Raw genomic sequence first — 14,783 nt, 5'->3', positions numbered from 1 at the left:
TTCCAAGAAAAAGTATCCGCATCTCGATTAAGTACCTAGAAGGTTTACACCCTTCATAATGTAGTCTTTACATCTTCTGTTTTAAGTCTCATTTTTGTTTGCTAACGTAACTCAGACAAACACCTGCGATATCTACGAACAAAAGTCATAATGACGCGTCCCTCGCATAATCCTTAATATTCCTTATTCCTCATATATAAGGTTTGGTTTTGATTGACCGTGATATATTAGGTTAATCAGAGCCATCTATGATCCTTCTCATGCATTCGCTTGAATGTTAAACAGCTTACTGATACTGTTTCGACGGTCAATACTTATGTACGTACGTCGTAATGTTATAAATTCCCCACGCGACCCACAGATGGCGCTGTTTTCAAAATCATAGAAACTAATCTTTAAACTAAAACTAATGTTATCATTTGGCTTTTTTAAAGTTTTTAGTCCTATTTCTGATATTATTTAACTCAATTATATTAAATTGAAATACTTTTGAGAGAAAGTTTGAATAAATAGACACAAGATCAATAAACAATTTAAAGAACTAATTTTATATAATTTTTTTATTAAGGCCCCGTAGTTCCTTACTACTTAAACGTTTTATATATATAGATAGGCTTATGGCCAGTTACAGGTTTCAAATCAAAATGTATTTATACTGCAGTTCCGGCCCTCGGATTTTTTTAAATTTTCTGGCCCCCTATGAAAAAAGTTTGCCCACCACTGGTCTATACCTACCTACCATGTATGTTGTGGAAACGAATAAAGTTTTATCTATCTACAACCCTCAGTATTGAGAGACCAACTGAAGAAGAGAAGAAAATATCTCTAGTTAAACAAATATTCCTACATCAAACTTACTTATCCCATTATCTGATTTTCCAGCTCTTTCTTATACTCAAACAGCATCATGTCCTCTCTGTACTCTATAATACTGATGTATAGACAGGTTAACTTCTTAACTTCTTGGCCTCTTCTTTTAATTCTATAACCATAAATAAATTATGTTATATTCTATTATACCAACAGTATTGACAATTATAAGATTAAAAACTTTAGTCATACTGATCAAACTTGAAACTCAACGAAGAAAGCTTCCTAAAAGCTTATAACTTGTAATACAAGCTAAAGTATCTTATCAGTGTCCGCTTACAACTTACAAGGTTTCAAATATTTAAAACCACCCAATGTTTAAGAAATAGGACTACTAGAACAATTATTTACCTTCAACCTTCTTTGTCATGGTCTTAAATTGCCGTTTGGTTTCATCCAACAGGTCACGGTGGAGGTTTTCCTCAATCTCCACCAGTTGGTTCATGTTGTTGAACTTTTCCTCGTATTCTATGCCGACATGGGACCAGTTCAGCCAAAGTTGTACCATTAGGTGACGGACGTTTCGGGATACTTCCTCTGTGACGCCATCACTGGATATATGAAAGTTTAAAAATCAGTGTAAAGTTTAGGCACGGTTTAGAAAAAGCAACTGCCAAGCCAAGTAACATTAGGTGCACTGTAACAAATCATACCAACAAGCCATGGTATTTAATTAACGTGACGTGTAATTTTATGTATTATGGGGTAAAATACTTACAATAAATTATAAACGTCGTCCGTGAACATCGTGAAGACTTATATTATATCAATAATAAACTATCATCCGTCTTTACGTATTTTATAGATTTACAGCACAAATTTTATAGATTACAAGAAATAACAATGCATATAGATTTATTTAACCACAATTATTGTCTTATTAAATTAAAACACACATAACATTGAAACACTGATTTATCAAAGCACGAATGAAATTAGTGAAAAGACGTTTGCTTGTGGTTATTTGAAATACAATCGTTACAAAATGAAACCGTTTGATCCGTGCCACGTAGAACGTAGTGACTATATGCTCTTTAATCCGTGCTGTGATTGGTTAGCATTAACGTGTTTCGTTCGGAAACACGTAAAACCATAGATTATATTTCGTCACTTCATTTTTCAGATATAATTTTATATTAACCATGTAGTTTACCTATTGTACAGATAGCATCGCACACATTTAAGAGTAACTATTTTGATTAAAACTGTGAAAACCAACATCCGCCCACTTCCGCTTACTGGTTACCTGCGTGCGGCGACCGCTGCGCTCTCCATTCTTTATTTGTGCGTGGTAGCGTCCACACCTCGGTCTAGTTGCCGAACACTTCGGCACAAGACCACATTTTTTATAACGATCTTCGTTGCCTATGCCTACTATGGTGTTAGCTGTGAGATTTCATTGAATTCGTTGTGCAATATTCATATTTTCGTTTTTAAAATCGTTGTGCAATCCTTCAACTTGAAGGACATACATACATCCTGGAGGTTAGTCGAGAACTAACACGATGGAAAAAATCATCCTGGAGGTTGGTCGTGAACCAACACGAAGGAAAGTCTGTTCGTATTTCGAACACCGATTTCGCCCGGGGGTTGGTCGTGAACCAACACGAAGGTATAAGATCGGATAACGCACAACGAAACAATTGCATAAAAAATCATCCTGGGGGTTGGTCGTGAACCAACACGAAGGAAAGTCTGTTCGTATTTCGAACACCGATTTCGCCCGGCGCGGCGATTGGTCGTGAACCAAAAGATCGGATAATGCACAACGCACAACGAAACAAAGGGCCTAGACATTCATATTAGTGCATTTTTCATAATACCCATATATTTTGTGGGAAATTTATTGCCTTAAAAATGGGAATAATGTTGTGTTATAAAGCCGAGGGAGGCTTTCTTTTTATTTGGTTTTAGATGGCCCAACACTTAAAATATATCCAAATTTTACTCACACCTAACCCATAGTACGGTATTAAATGAAAAAAGAAGTATGAATCCCCGCCCATAGGTTGAATGTAAATCAACAAGCGACTCACAAATGTTGTATTTAACACAATAGTACATTGTTTTTATACTACACTACCCACATAAATATAATATTAATACATTGGGTAGGTATAACTTATCTCTAAAAGTGGGAATTGCTACGTGTACCTCATCCTGTCACAGTATTATTTAAAGTATATTCTTTCTGACGTACAATATTTAAACTCTTATATGTTATAAAAGACGTGTAGTGAATTTGAAAGCAATTTCTAAACTTAATCTTGATAAAATATCTTGTTAATATGTATAGTGGTGCCCTGAGAGTGCTTACATTTTGGTGTCGATTTTTAAATGATTATGATATGCAGAAACATTCATAAATCGAACTATAAAAATATGGCTACTTACGTCAATAATGTTATGGGCGATAAAACTTGAACAACTTTGGTTTACTCCTATATTAAATCGCATAAAAAAAAGAGTCGACCAAATGAATTCTTATATAAAATATACCTATTTACAATATCAGCTTTAAGAATCTTTATTTCTCAGAATAAGATATAACAAAACTTGATAATAAAGGAGTAATTGTCCTGGTCGCTCATAGGCGATGCCAGTAAGTACTTATTATCTGTTTGAAAATTAGATTTTTTCTTAAAGTTATATTGGATAATTAATTCAATTGAATCATTAAATTATAATAAGTACACTTACTTCAATTGAATTAGAGGAAAACGAGTTTTTTCATCACAATTTACTAGAACAATTTGCAAGAACTCAGTGTCAAGCACCACTAGAGTACCATCCATCTGAGTTAATCAGAAAGCGGTTTTCTCTTCATTTTGGCGAGTTGCACTTATTAATAAATTTTGTTCGCATCTCTCACAGATATTGAGTGTTTATTTTTATGATTGTAAATAATCGGTAACTAGGTAAATACCTATTCATATATTTATTTAATTGTATTAAAACAACAAGACGATTACCCTCTGATTATCCTTTAAAGGATTACCCCTCAGATTACTACTTAAATAACTAAGTTACTAAATAGGTAATAGAAATCGTATAAAATTAATAAATTAATGTATGGTTCAACTCTCATGTGTCGGTCGCGGTACTCTTTCAGCCATCATTAAATCGATGGTACTATGCAATACGTTCACTAGACTTAAAACACTCAAAACGGTTATGCAATACGTTTTTGCTAAGTTTGAAATATATGTACATATACATTTAGTATCATAATTAATATAGTCATTCATAAAATTAAGACCGAATCACTAAATATAATATTTGTTTTCTAAACTCACAATACAACCACAGTAGCAATACAGCAAATACATTTTCTATTTTATTATGTCAGTTCTATAAGTGTATTTTTTTTAATACATTATAAAAATATACAACATTACGTCTCAGTCTTTCGTTACCGACAGAGCGAATATTTGGATAAAATAAAACTAGAGGGCATTTGAGATTTGATGCTTAATACCTGAAATACTGTGGATTGTTATTGTTATCGTGGTTGATTGCTGTGCTAGTTTAGTTTGCGCTGAGAGAATAGCAGCTACAGCACCGATATTTGTGCAAATATGGTCAAACGCGTCATGCTGTCATTAATATTTAATAAAAAATAAAAAAAAAGTTCATCTTATTTATCTTTATTCAAATGAAAAGACTTACTGATCATTTTTGTTGTACGCTGACTTTACCTACTCAGGTTTAACTGGTTATTATTAACTAAGCACCGTAATACGAGTAGCTCGAATATACATAAGCTATATAAAATTAATTTATAAATATATTCCGATGTCATTAATGGGCCTTGGCCCCTGCCCTATTTTATTGTATGCAATATGAGCGCAATAATAAACATTGGAATTTGGGTAAATTCTAATCTTACTGTTATGTATGCATGTTTGTGTGTGTGGCTGCGCCCACCTTAACAGTTACCGCTACAATAAACCAGTGCGATTAGAGCAGCCCGTGGTTTCACTCGTGTCCTCGTACTCCTCACTGGCGACGAATCGGTTAAATCCCACGTGTTTCGCGATAAAATAAGATGTCTGGTGCTAATTTCGGTGTGTTGGATACCTTTGATCATAACGTTCAAAGTTGGAACAGCTACAAAGGCCGATTACAACAGTATTTTATCGCAAACGATATAGATAATGCGAAAGATGCGACGGGAATAAAAAGACGGGCCATCTTACTAACGGCACTCAAGGAAGAAACGTACAAGCTCACAGCTGATTTAGTCTTGCCAAAGCAACTGGACAGCGTGCCTTATGAAGATATTATAAAACTTCTGGATAACCATTTCACACCCAAGCGGGTTGGATTCGGCGAGCGCCACAAATTCTACGCCGCGGTGCAGCAGGCCGGTGAGACCCATACACAATGGGCCGCACGGCTACGCGGACTCACCGCTTATTGTAGTTTCAGCAACGTGGAAGAGGCATTACGCGATCGGTTTATCATGGGTTTGCTTCCAGGCCTTGAAAAGGAAAAATTGTATGCGCAAAACATCTCCGAGTTGACGCTAGCGAAAGCGGTCGAATTTGCCGAAAATATTCGCTGTGCGCGCGCCGGGGCCACTGCAGCTGGCATTACGCCTTCGTCGGGCGACGTTTACAAAATCGCGTCAAATAAACAACAAAATAAGTCTGACGGGAAAGTGAAGTGTTCAACATGCGGCTATACTAATCATAAAGTGTCGGAGTGTCGGTTCACTAATTACGTATGCAAAAAGTGCAAAGTGAAGGGTCATTTAGGTAGAATGTGCCCTAGTGTTAAATATTTGGATATGAATTACGATGGCGAGGACGACGACGGTAAGTTGTACAATATTCGTTCTGTTAAGGGGAAACCCATGGTCGAAACAGTTTCTATTCAGGGCAAAGACATTCAATTTGAAGTAGATACGGGGGCTGCCGTTTCTGTGATATCCCCAAGTTTTTATAAAACGCATTTCAATAACATTCCATTGTCACCTGCAAATAAAGGCCTGCATGGATATGCGAGTTATAAATTACAGTGCGCGGGTATGCTGCAGTTGCCGATCACGTATTGTGGTGCTACCCATACGTTGGATATATATGTCGTATGTAACGGTTCGGCTCCGCTGCTGGGCAGAGATTTTATTTCTAAGTTTAATTTGGAATTGGCCCCTATTTATTGCAACAATATTAATGCCGTTGAACAAAATTTCCCACAGCTGTTTTCGGACAACTTAGGGTGTTTCAATAAATATCAGGTTAAATTAACTTTAAAAGAAGGTTCTAAGCCTATATTTTTTAAAGCACGCCCTGTAGCTTTCGCCTTGCGGGATAAACTAAGTAAAGAAATCGATAGGTTGGTCGATTTAAACGTCCTTGTTCCCGTAGAACATTCAGAGTACGCTTCTCCAATTGTACCCGTACTAAAGCGTAATGGTTCCGTACGATTGTGCGCGGACTACTCAGTTAGTATTAACAAGCAATTAGTCATTGAACAATATCCCTTGCCGACTGCTAACGAGTTATTTGCGAAGTTACATGGTGGACAGAAGTTTTCTAAACTAGATTTATCCATGGCTTACAATCAGCTGATGTTATGCGAGGAATCTCAGAATTTAACTTGTATAAATACGCATCGCGGATTATTTAAATATACTCGTTTAATTTTTGGGCTTAGTAGTGCTCCGGCAATTTTCCAACGAGCAATGGACGAACTACTCGCGGGTATGGAGGGCGTGCTGTGCCTGCTAGATGACGTGCTGGTCACGGGTCGAGACGACCAGGAACACGTGGCCAGGTTAGTTAGTGTCTTACAGAGGTTACAGGACGCAGGCCTAACCTTACAAAAGGAAAAATGTGAATTTTTTAAGAGTGAAGTTAGCTACCTAGGCTATGTAATTAACAAAGACGGGTTGAAAAAATCTGCTGATAAAGTAAAAGCGATTGTTAACGCACCTGTACCTGACAGTGTTAATCAACTTCAATCTTTTTTAGGGTGGGTTAATTATTACAGAAATTTTGTTCCCAGTGCGTCAAGCATTTTAAGCCCCTTGTATGATCTGCTAAAGAAGGGAGTTAAATGGACTTGGACCACCGTTCACAAAGAGGCTTTTAATAAAATCAAAACATGTCTTGCGTCCGATCAAGTGCTGGCGCATTACAATCCTGAAGCCCAGTTAGTTTTGACAGCTGACGCGTCACCGCACGGACTAGGTTGTATCTTGTCGCTAATTGATTCGGATGGCCAGGAAAGACCTATTTCCTATGCGTCACGCACCCTGAATGCCGCTGAGAAGCGATATTCTCAAATTCAAAAGGAAGCCACTGCCCTCGTCTTTGCAGTACGTAGGTTTCATCAGTACCTGTACGGTAGGTCCAAACCCTTCATACTACGAACCGATCACAAACCTTTAATCTCGATATTTGGACCGCACCGGGGAATACCGGAAGTCTCCGCGAATCGCCTACAGAGATATGCTATTTTCCTAAGTAGTTACAACTACAAAATAGAATTCGTTCGTAGTGCAGACAATAGCGCGGATTACTTGTCTCGGGCTTGCGCGCCAGAAGGGGACGGGCGGGGGAGCGCGGGGGCAGCAGATACGTGCTGCGAGCCCGGCGCCGCCGCCGCTGCCGCCGCCGCAGAAACGAGCGAGCGTGCAGCATATGTGTGTTTCGTGGTAGAAGGTAGCTTGCCAGTGACACTACAAGAATTACGCGACGAAACACGCAAAGATGTAACTTTGTGTCAGGTAATTAAATATACGCAGGAAGGGTGGCCTAAGAAAATAGATAATTTAAAATTAAAGCCATTCCATTTATGTAATACACAGCTGTCAGTGGAAAATGGATGCTTAATGCGTGGGCATAAGGTCGTCATTCCTGAGAATTTACGGTACAAAGTTTTATCGGAATTACACGCTTCTCATTTAGGGATCGTGAAAACTAAGGCGGAAGCCCGTTCACGGTTCTGGTTCCCAGGAATAGACGAAGCTATCGAAATGTTAATAGGTACTTGCGACATATGTATCCAACTACGGCCGGCACCAGCGCGCGCGCCACTCGCGCATTGGAAATTCCCGCCACAGGCATTTTTCCGATTACATATAGATTTTTGTGGCCCAATAAACGGTCGATCATACTTAGTGATAGTTGACGCTTATACCAAATGGGTGGAAGTGTTTGACATGAATAGTTCAACCACTTCCACCGCTGTCATAGAAAAGCTATACGAATACATGTCTAGATATGGCCTGCCTCACACTATAGTAAGTGACAATGGAACGGCTTTTTGTTCACAGCAATTTGTTGATTTCTGTTCGTTAAATGGTATATCACATGTGACGTCACCCGCCTACCATGCACCTAGCAACGGACAGGCCGAGAGTTACGTCAAAGTATTTAAAAGGGGATTAAAATCTTGTTTACTTTCGAGCACCAGTGTAAAAGATAACAAAATTAAATTACTTAAATATATGTTCGATTATAGAAATTCCATACACTCGACCACAGGGTTTTCGCCTGCACAGCTTGTTTATGGTCGAAAATTAAGATCTCGACTTGATTTGCTGAATCCCGCTATCTTGCCGCCGTCGTCATCGTCTATCGCCTTATCTGATGTCGTTGCAAAAAAACAGTCCTTGCAGAATAATAAACAAACCAGAAAAAGTAAACCAGTTTTTAAGCAAGGTGATGTAGTATTATATAAACAGTTTAAGGGCAATAATAAGTGTGCTTGGGGTAAAGGGATAGTTGTTAAGAAAATAGGACGAGTTTTATATAAAATAAAAGACATTTCTTCTAATTTAATGGTAAAAAGGCATACAAATCAACTTATGCCACTGAAAGGGACGATTACCAATCGGAATGCAAATGAATATGACGACATATCTGTAACGCCTGTACCGATGTCGAGACACGTCGATACGCCACCGCCAGCGCCGTCGCCTCCGCCGCCGCCATCGTCGCCGCCGCCACTTCCGCCGTCGCAGCCTTCGCCGCCTCCTCCGCTAGCGCCGCCGCTGCCGCCTTCATCGACAAGTGAGATCCTAGATACTAGGCCGGTTTCACCGCCACTTGACGACGAAAACGAGGCGCCATCTGCGAGTACACCGTGTAACTCACCATCACCTCCGACGGTTCGTCAGACAGGAAGCCCATCATATTTCTATATGGGGGAAAAAAAGGATGATCGAAGACCAGAGACTGTCGCCCGAGCAAGGCAACATGAGCATCCGGCTCCAGCGATTGCCGCTACCTCGGACGAGGATGATTTCCAAGAGGCGATCGAGGAACCTAGACCAGGCGAGCCTCTTAGGGACCCACCACCAGTGGTGAACCCCAGAACAAGATTGCGTAACCGTCCCAAGGTCAATTATAAAATATAGTTCACTATAATATAGTTATTTAGAGATAGTACTTATACTAGGGGAAGGGAATGTTATGTATGCATGTTTGTGTGTGTGGCTGCGCCCACCTTAACAGTTACCGCTACAATAAACCAGTGCGATTAGAGCAGCCCGTGGTTTCACTCGTGTCCTCGTACTCCTCACTTACCTATATAAGAAATAACTTCGAAAGTTGAATAGTAGTTATAGTAGCCTTATAAATTTATTTTTTCATAACTTAACCGAAAGCATATGGAATTATGCACGTTCATATATTTCTTATATTTCAAGAACATGATGGATTTACATTTGATAATATCCGAAGTATATTTCTTCTTGAATAGATCAGAGATTTTAACGAATTTCAATGACGTTAGACACGTTTTGGAGAAAAGTAAAATAAAAAACTATTATTTTTAAGTTAAAAATCTTAAAACGCGCTAGGCCGCGTAAGTCTTTGTAGGCCGTTGTATCACTATTCGTTCAGCAGGAGCTGCTGTAAGCCAACTTGCGTGTGCATGAGCCTAATAACTGAATTTTCTCATTGTCGCCAGCTGCTCAGTGAACACAGCGTATCCCACCCTGTCTGGAGGTAATGCTGGGTTGTATCGTTAACATAAATTAGGTCTTATTTTAGTTATTACTCTTAGACGAGTCTAAAGTTGATATCAATAGTAGTACCGCCTGTCTTCTTTAATTCCGTATCGCAGACAAGGACCGCTAGTGAACTTTCACACATTCATAAAAGGACGTTTTATGAATTAATTCTACTTTTTGTAATCGAATTAAACTGAATGTAAAGTAGACCACAAAGTGTATAGAATCTTAGTGAATTATGTTTCAGTGTGAACAACAAATTGAAACGTGATTATTAGGCTTTGTTTTGATATCCTAATAGGCGTGTTACAATATATATATATATATATATTGTTGGCAACATAGTCTACCCTACCAGGCATAGGCTATAAAAACCGGTGCAAACCGTTGCTCGGGGCATTTTGCCTTCGGCTGCCGTCGTGATCGCGTGAGCTACTTTGATATCGTTCCATGCTGTTATTTTATATTTCGTTATGTAATATAAAATGTGCGATTTGTTCCTTTAATTTTGTGATATTTATTAGAACTTCGAATAAAATAATTGTGATTTGTTTATTCTGCCGTTTTTGTTCTAAAATCCACCCTGAGACCTTAAATCAGAAGTTGGATAAAGAACGTTGCAGCCCACATTAAAAAGGAACAAATTTTACATTTGACTACTTTTATGGTGTAATGGTTATTATCGCGTCTTTTTTATGCGTTGTTTACGATGGAATTCCGGTTACATGCGGGTAATCTTTAAAAGCATTCTGTTGCATTGCTTTTAGTATTCGATTTTGCGTAACGGTGTTGCTTATTGTAGTAAGTTAGTGTTTTATTTCGCCAAATCATTATCAATCGTAGTTTTGTCGTTCTTAGACTTTGATGTTGTAAATGTGCGGTTACCAAAAGTGTGTTCATTAAAATTGGTTCTTGATTAGACTTATCGGACCGACTGTTATTTTTTTGTGGTTTAACATATCAAGTGATCCAGCGACATTGAGGAAGTTACTGGACGCGTGTTCGTATGTGTAGTAGTTCCCGAAATGGCTCACGCGTTAGTTCTCGGTACCGATTGCAATCTGACTCGCAGGAATGAGATTATTGGGTACTAATAGGCGTTCTAGATCGCGTCTCCGTCGTGATTACTCGCGTTTTCGATCGCGTTACCGGTCTCGGAGTGCGCATCGTAGTATGACTCCGCGGTCTTATGGGTATTCGCGTAGAAGGTCTGCAGATGATCATAATAGACCTCTAAGACGTTCACGTCGCAGTTCTGGTGCTAACAGTAGTTCTCGTTCACGTAGGTGCAAACCATCCGTAAACAAATCACCTCAGCGGCGTTATTGGGAACGCGTTTCATTCATACAGGTCGATCGTACGTACGTAGACCTAGTATTAGTGCGGATCGCGATACTACACAAGTTTCGAGTGTGGTAGTGCACGGCGCGTCTCAAATTTCACATGCTTGCTAGAAGCGATTAAATTTGCTCAACCTGCGAGATCACATAAATACTGACCCTAGGAAACGTCTTAAAGACTCTTACTCAGGCGGGTTTTTCCATTAATCGTCGGAAATGCACTTTCTTGGTCACTGAGGTCGAATACCTAGATAGTTTAGTAAGTCAAGGTCAGGTAAGGCCGAGCCTTGTAAATTAGAAGCCACCGTTAAATCCGTGGCAAGGATCACGAGAGTTCCAATTTGACGATCTTGTTTTTGTAACTAAATATTTTTAGTCTACAGGAAAACTTATTTCTTGACGAGCGGACGCTACGGCCTGAGTCTAGTCAGCGGCAGCTGCAGGAAGATCAGCGGCAGCTGCGGGAGAGAGACTCAAGCGGCATCAGTGTATGGTGCCTTGGCGTGGCGAGTGGTGCCCCGAGACAATGAGCTGCCCTTTTCAGTGGCGTTCGTCGCCTACTGAACTGACATGGCGTTCGTCGCCTACTTAACTGACATGGCGTTCGTCGCCTACTGACATGGCGTTCGTCGCCTACTGACATGGCGTTCGTCGCCTATTGACATGGCGTTCGTCGCCTACTGACTTGGCGTTCGTCGCCTACTGACATGGCGTTCGTCGCCTACTGAAATGGCGTTAGTCGCCTACTGAAATGGCGGTCGTCTCCTACTGGCTCGTATTTTGTCTTGTCAGGCGTTCGTCGCCTGCTGATCATGCGTTCGTCGCTGGTCTAGCTCGTACGTCGAGCCTATCCGTTCGTCGGAGTACTCGAACAAGCATACTTTGTTACTGCATTCGAGGTTGCCACAGGTGGGCACAGACTTGATGTTCGTCATCGTCTTGCCTAAAGGTCCTGTGTAGGTGTTCGTCACCTGATGACCGTATACCTAACTACGGTCGTAGTTATGTGTTCATCACTGTCAAACTCGTGGTTCGAGTTTAAACCGTTCGTCGGTTACCCCATGCATTACGTCATAGAGCCGGCGCTCCGAGCTCCATACCCGGCGGATGCTGCTCTGAACGAGTCTACTGGCGCTACCTTACTGAAGTTGGCTTGGAAGGAAGGGAAACACTTACAGGGCAGTATTCTTTCTTTATTTAAATCTTATAGGAGTAAGCATGCCACGTTATCTGCACTCCGATAGGTTTCTTTTGATATTTGTGTTCTTGTTTAAAAAGAAAAAAAACACGTTAAATAGCAAAAGATGTATTGACGAAACATTGAATTAACATACATGGTAGATGTGGTTGAAATAAAATGTAAGCGTGTGTTATAATTGCTCTCTCGAATTCCAGCTGATGACACTGATGACTGTCCAGGTGAAGCTCTGACGGACCTCGCGCCTGGAGCCCGTACGAGCTGCTCGGAACCGGCCCCTCAACCTTTGACGATGAACGCGTCGGACAACGCAACCAGCCTATCAGAACCCGGCGCGTGACGAGTGCCCGTCCTTCAGCCATCCACTGCTGGCACCACAGGCTCCGTGGATGTTACTCAAGAGGTCGTGGACGACCTCTAGTCAGGAGAAGCCGTGTTGGCAACATAGTCTACCCTACCAGGCATAGGCTATAAAAACCGGTGCAAACCGTTGCTCGGAGCATTTTGCCTTCGGCTGCCGTCGTGATCGCGTGAGCTACTTTGATATCATTCCATGCTGTTATTTTATATTTCGTTATGTAATATAAAATGTGCGATTTGTTCCTTTAATTTTGTGATATTTATTAGAACTTCGAATAAAATAATTGTGATTTGTTTATTCTGCCGTTTTTGTTCTAAAATCCACCCTGAGACCTTAAAATATATATATATCATGTGTACATACCTAATATGTACTTTTTATTTTAAACCTACATACCTAAACTTTCTTTATGCTTTTAAACAAGGCTTTATAACTCAATTGGCACAGTATACTTGTGTATAGTACACATGTTATGTCCTGAACTTGGTCTGCAGTCTACGCAGGTGGGCTACTCTGCGCAGGTGGGATACAGCGATAATAACTTCAATTACTTGATGGCTTAAAACACAACCCGTTAGACAGTTGTTCTCTAAAGCATTGATTTAATTTTGGTTCAGTTTAATTTACCATACTTCTGGATTTCTTTAGCAGTCAATTAAAATAGTATCATGTGTTTTCATGAAAAAGGATCATCAGATTGTTTTCTTTTATTACAGAATTGGTTAAAGTTAAACGACTGCTGAAATACGGTTTTAAATCATATAACTCAAAACATCAAAATATGGTACATTTGGGACACTAAATAAATTCTTGCTATTAACTTATATAATCTAATAATTTGAAATATTAAACTATAATAATTATTTATAAGTTTTTAATTGTTTTTCCACCCATTTGTGTTTATTATAATAACTGTTTAAATATCACCTTGATTTTGAAACGTGAACTATATTATAAATATACGAACTGCAAATCAAAAAAAAAAAAAAAAGAAATACAAAACATTTCGGGTTATCACCATGGTTAACATTAACAAATAAATTTCACCCGAATGACTTATTTTACTTCGGACTAAGATAGATATATGGTTTTAGTGTCTCACTATGATGTTTTTTAATAATATATTTCTAATGTTAGTACGGTGTATACGTAACGTACAGTAATTAAAATAAAAATCCTGCGGTCATTGGCATGGCATATACATTGAGAAGTTTTTTTTTCTATGTGGTGTGTGGAGTTAGGAGGAACGTCTTAACTTAAACTAGGCACTGAGACAGCCAAAGCTTTTGTCTTATTTCAACCAAAACTTATATCTCTAAACATCTACATGGTTAATATAAAATTATATCTGAAAAATGAAGTGACGAAATATAATTGATGATCAAACGAACTTCTTGAAGTGAAGTTAGATCGATATTATATGAGTCACTTCATTTGAAGATATAATATAAGGTCCCACCCACCCTAGAACCCTGATATAAGTTTTGGTTCTTGCCTTCTCTAAAAATAATGAAGAGCGCAGCGGTCGCCGCACGCAGGTAACCAGTAAGCGGAAGTGGGCGGATGTTGGTTTTCACAGTTTTAATCAAAATAGTTACTCTTAAATGTGTGCGATGCTATCTGTACAATAGGGAAACTACATGGTTAATATAAAATTATATCTTCAAATGAAGTGACTCATATAATAATATCGATCGAACTTCACTTCAAGAAGTTCGTTTGATCATCAATTATATGAGAGTTTAATATTTTATTGCACGAAAACATATAATCTTTTAAGCCATTTTTTCAGTTGAAAAAAGCGGTAAAATAAAAATGTAAGCGCGAAGGGTGATCGTCCCATAGAAAATGTGAAATTTGCGCCTTTTTAGGGTTCCGTAGCCAAATGGCAAAAAACGGAACCCTTATAGATTCGTCATGTCCGTCTGTCTGTCCGATTCTCTCACAGACACTTTTTTCCGAAACTATAAAAGCTATACTGTTCAAACTTGGTAAGTAGATGTATTCTATAAACCGCATTATGATGTTTACACAAAAATAGAAAAA

General features: G+C 39.1%; 1 protein-coding gene across 1 annotated transcript; it reads left to right on the top strand.

Annotated features, from left to right (window-relative positions):
• Positions 1 to 4,750: 4,750 nt before the first annotated feature.
• Positions 4,751 to 9,407, top strand: LOC133534240 (uncharacterized protein K02A2.6-like). The gene has a single exon (XM_061873334.1). It carries the CDS (start codon positions 4,919 to 4,921, stop codon positions 9,239 to 9,241), a length of 4,323 nt encoding a protein of 1,440 aa, XP_061729318.1. The 5' UTR covers positions 4,751 to 4,918; the 3' UTR covers positions 9,242 to 9,407.
• The last annotated feature ends 5,376 nt before the right edge of the window (positions 9,408 to 14,783 follow it).

Source organism: Cydia pomonella, unplaced genomic scaffold (assembly GCF_033807575.1).
Source record: "Cydia pomonella isolate Wapato2018A unplaced genomic scaffold, ilCydPomo1 PGA_scaffold_75, whole genome shotgun sequence".
Lineage (NCBI taxonomy): Eukaryota > Metazoa > Arthropoda > Insecta > Lepidoptera > Tortricidae > Cydia > Cydia pomonella.
This window is presented reverse-complemented; position numbering and strand designations above follow the sequence as displayed.

What these genes read in the sequence shown, in the direction of transcription:
- LOC133534240 (XM_061873334.1), top strand. Translation starts at nt 4,919, where the DNA reads ATGTCTGGTGCTAATTTCGGTGTGTTGGATACCTTTGATCATAACGTT.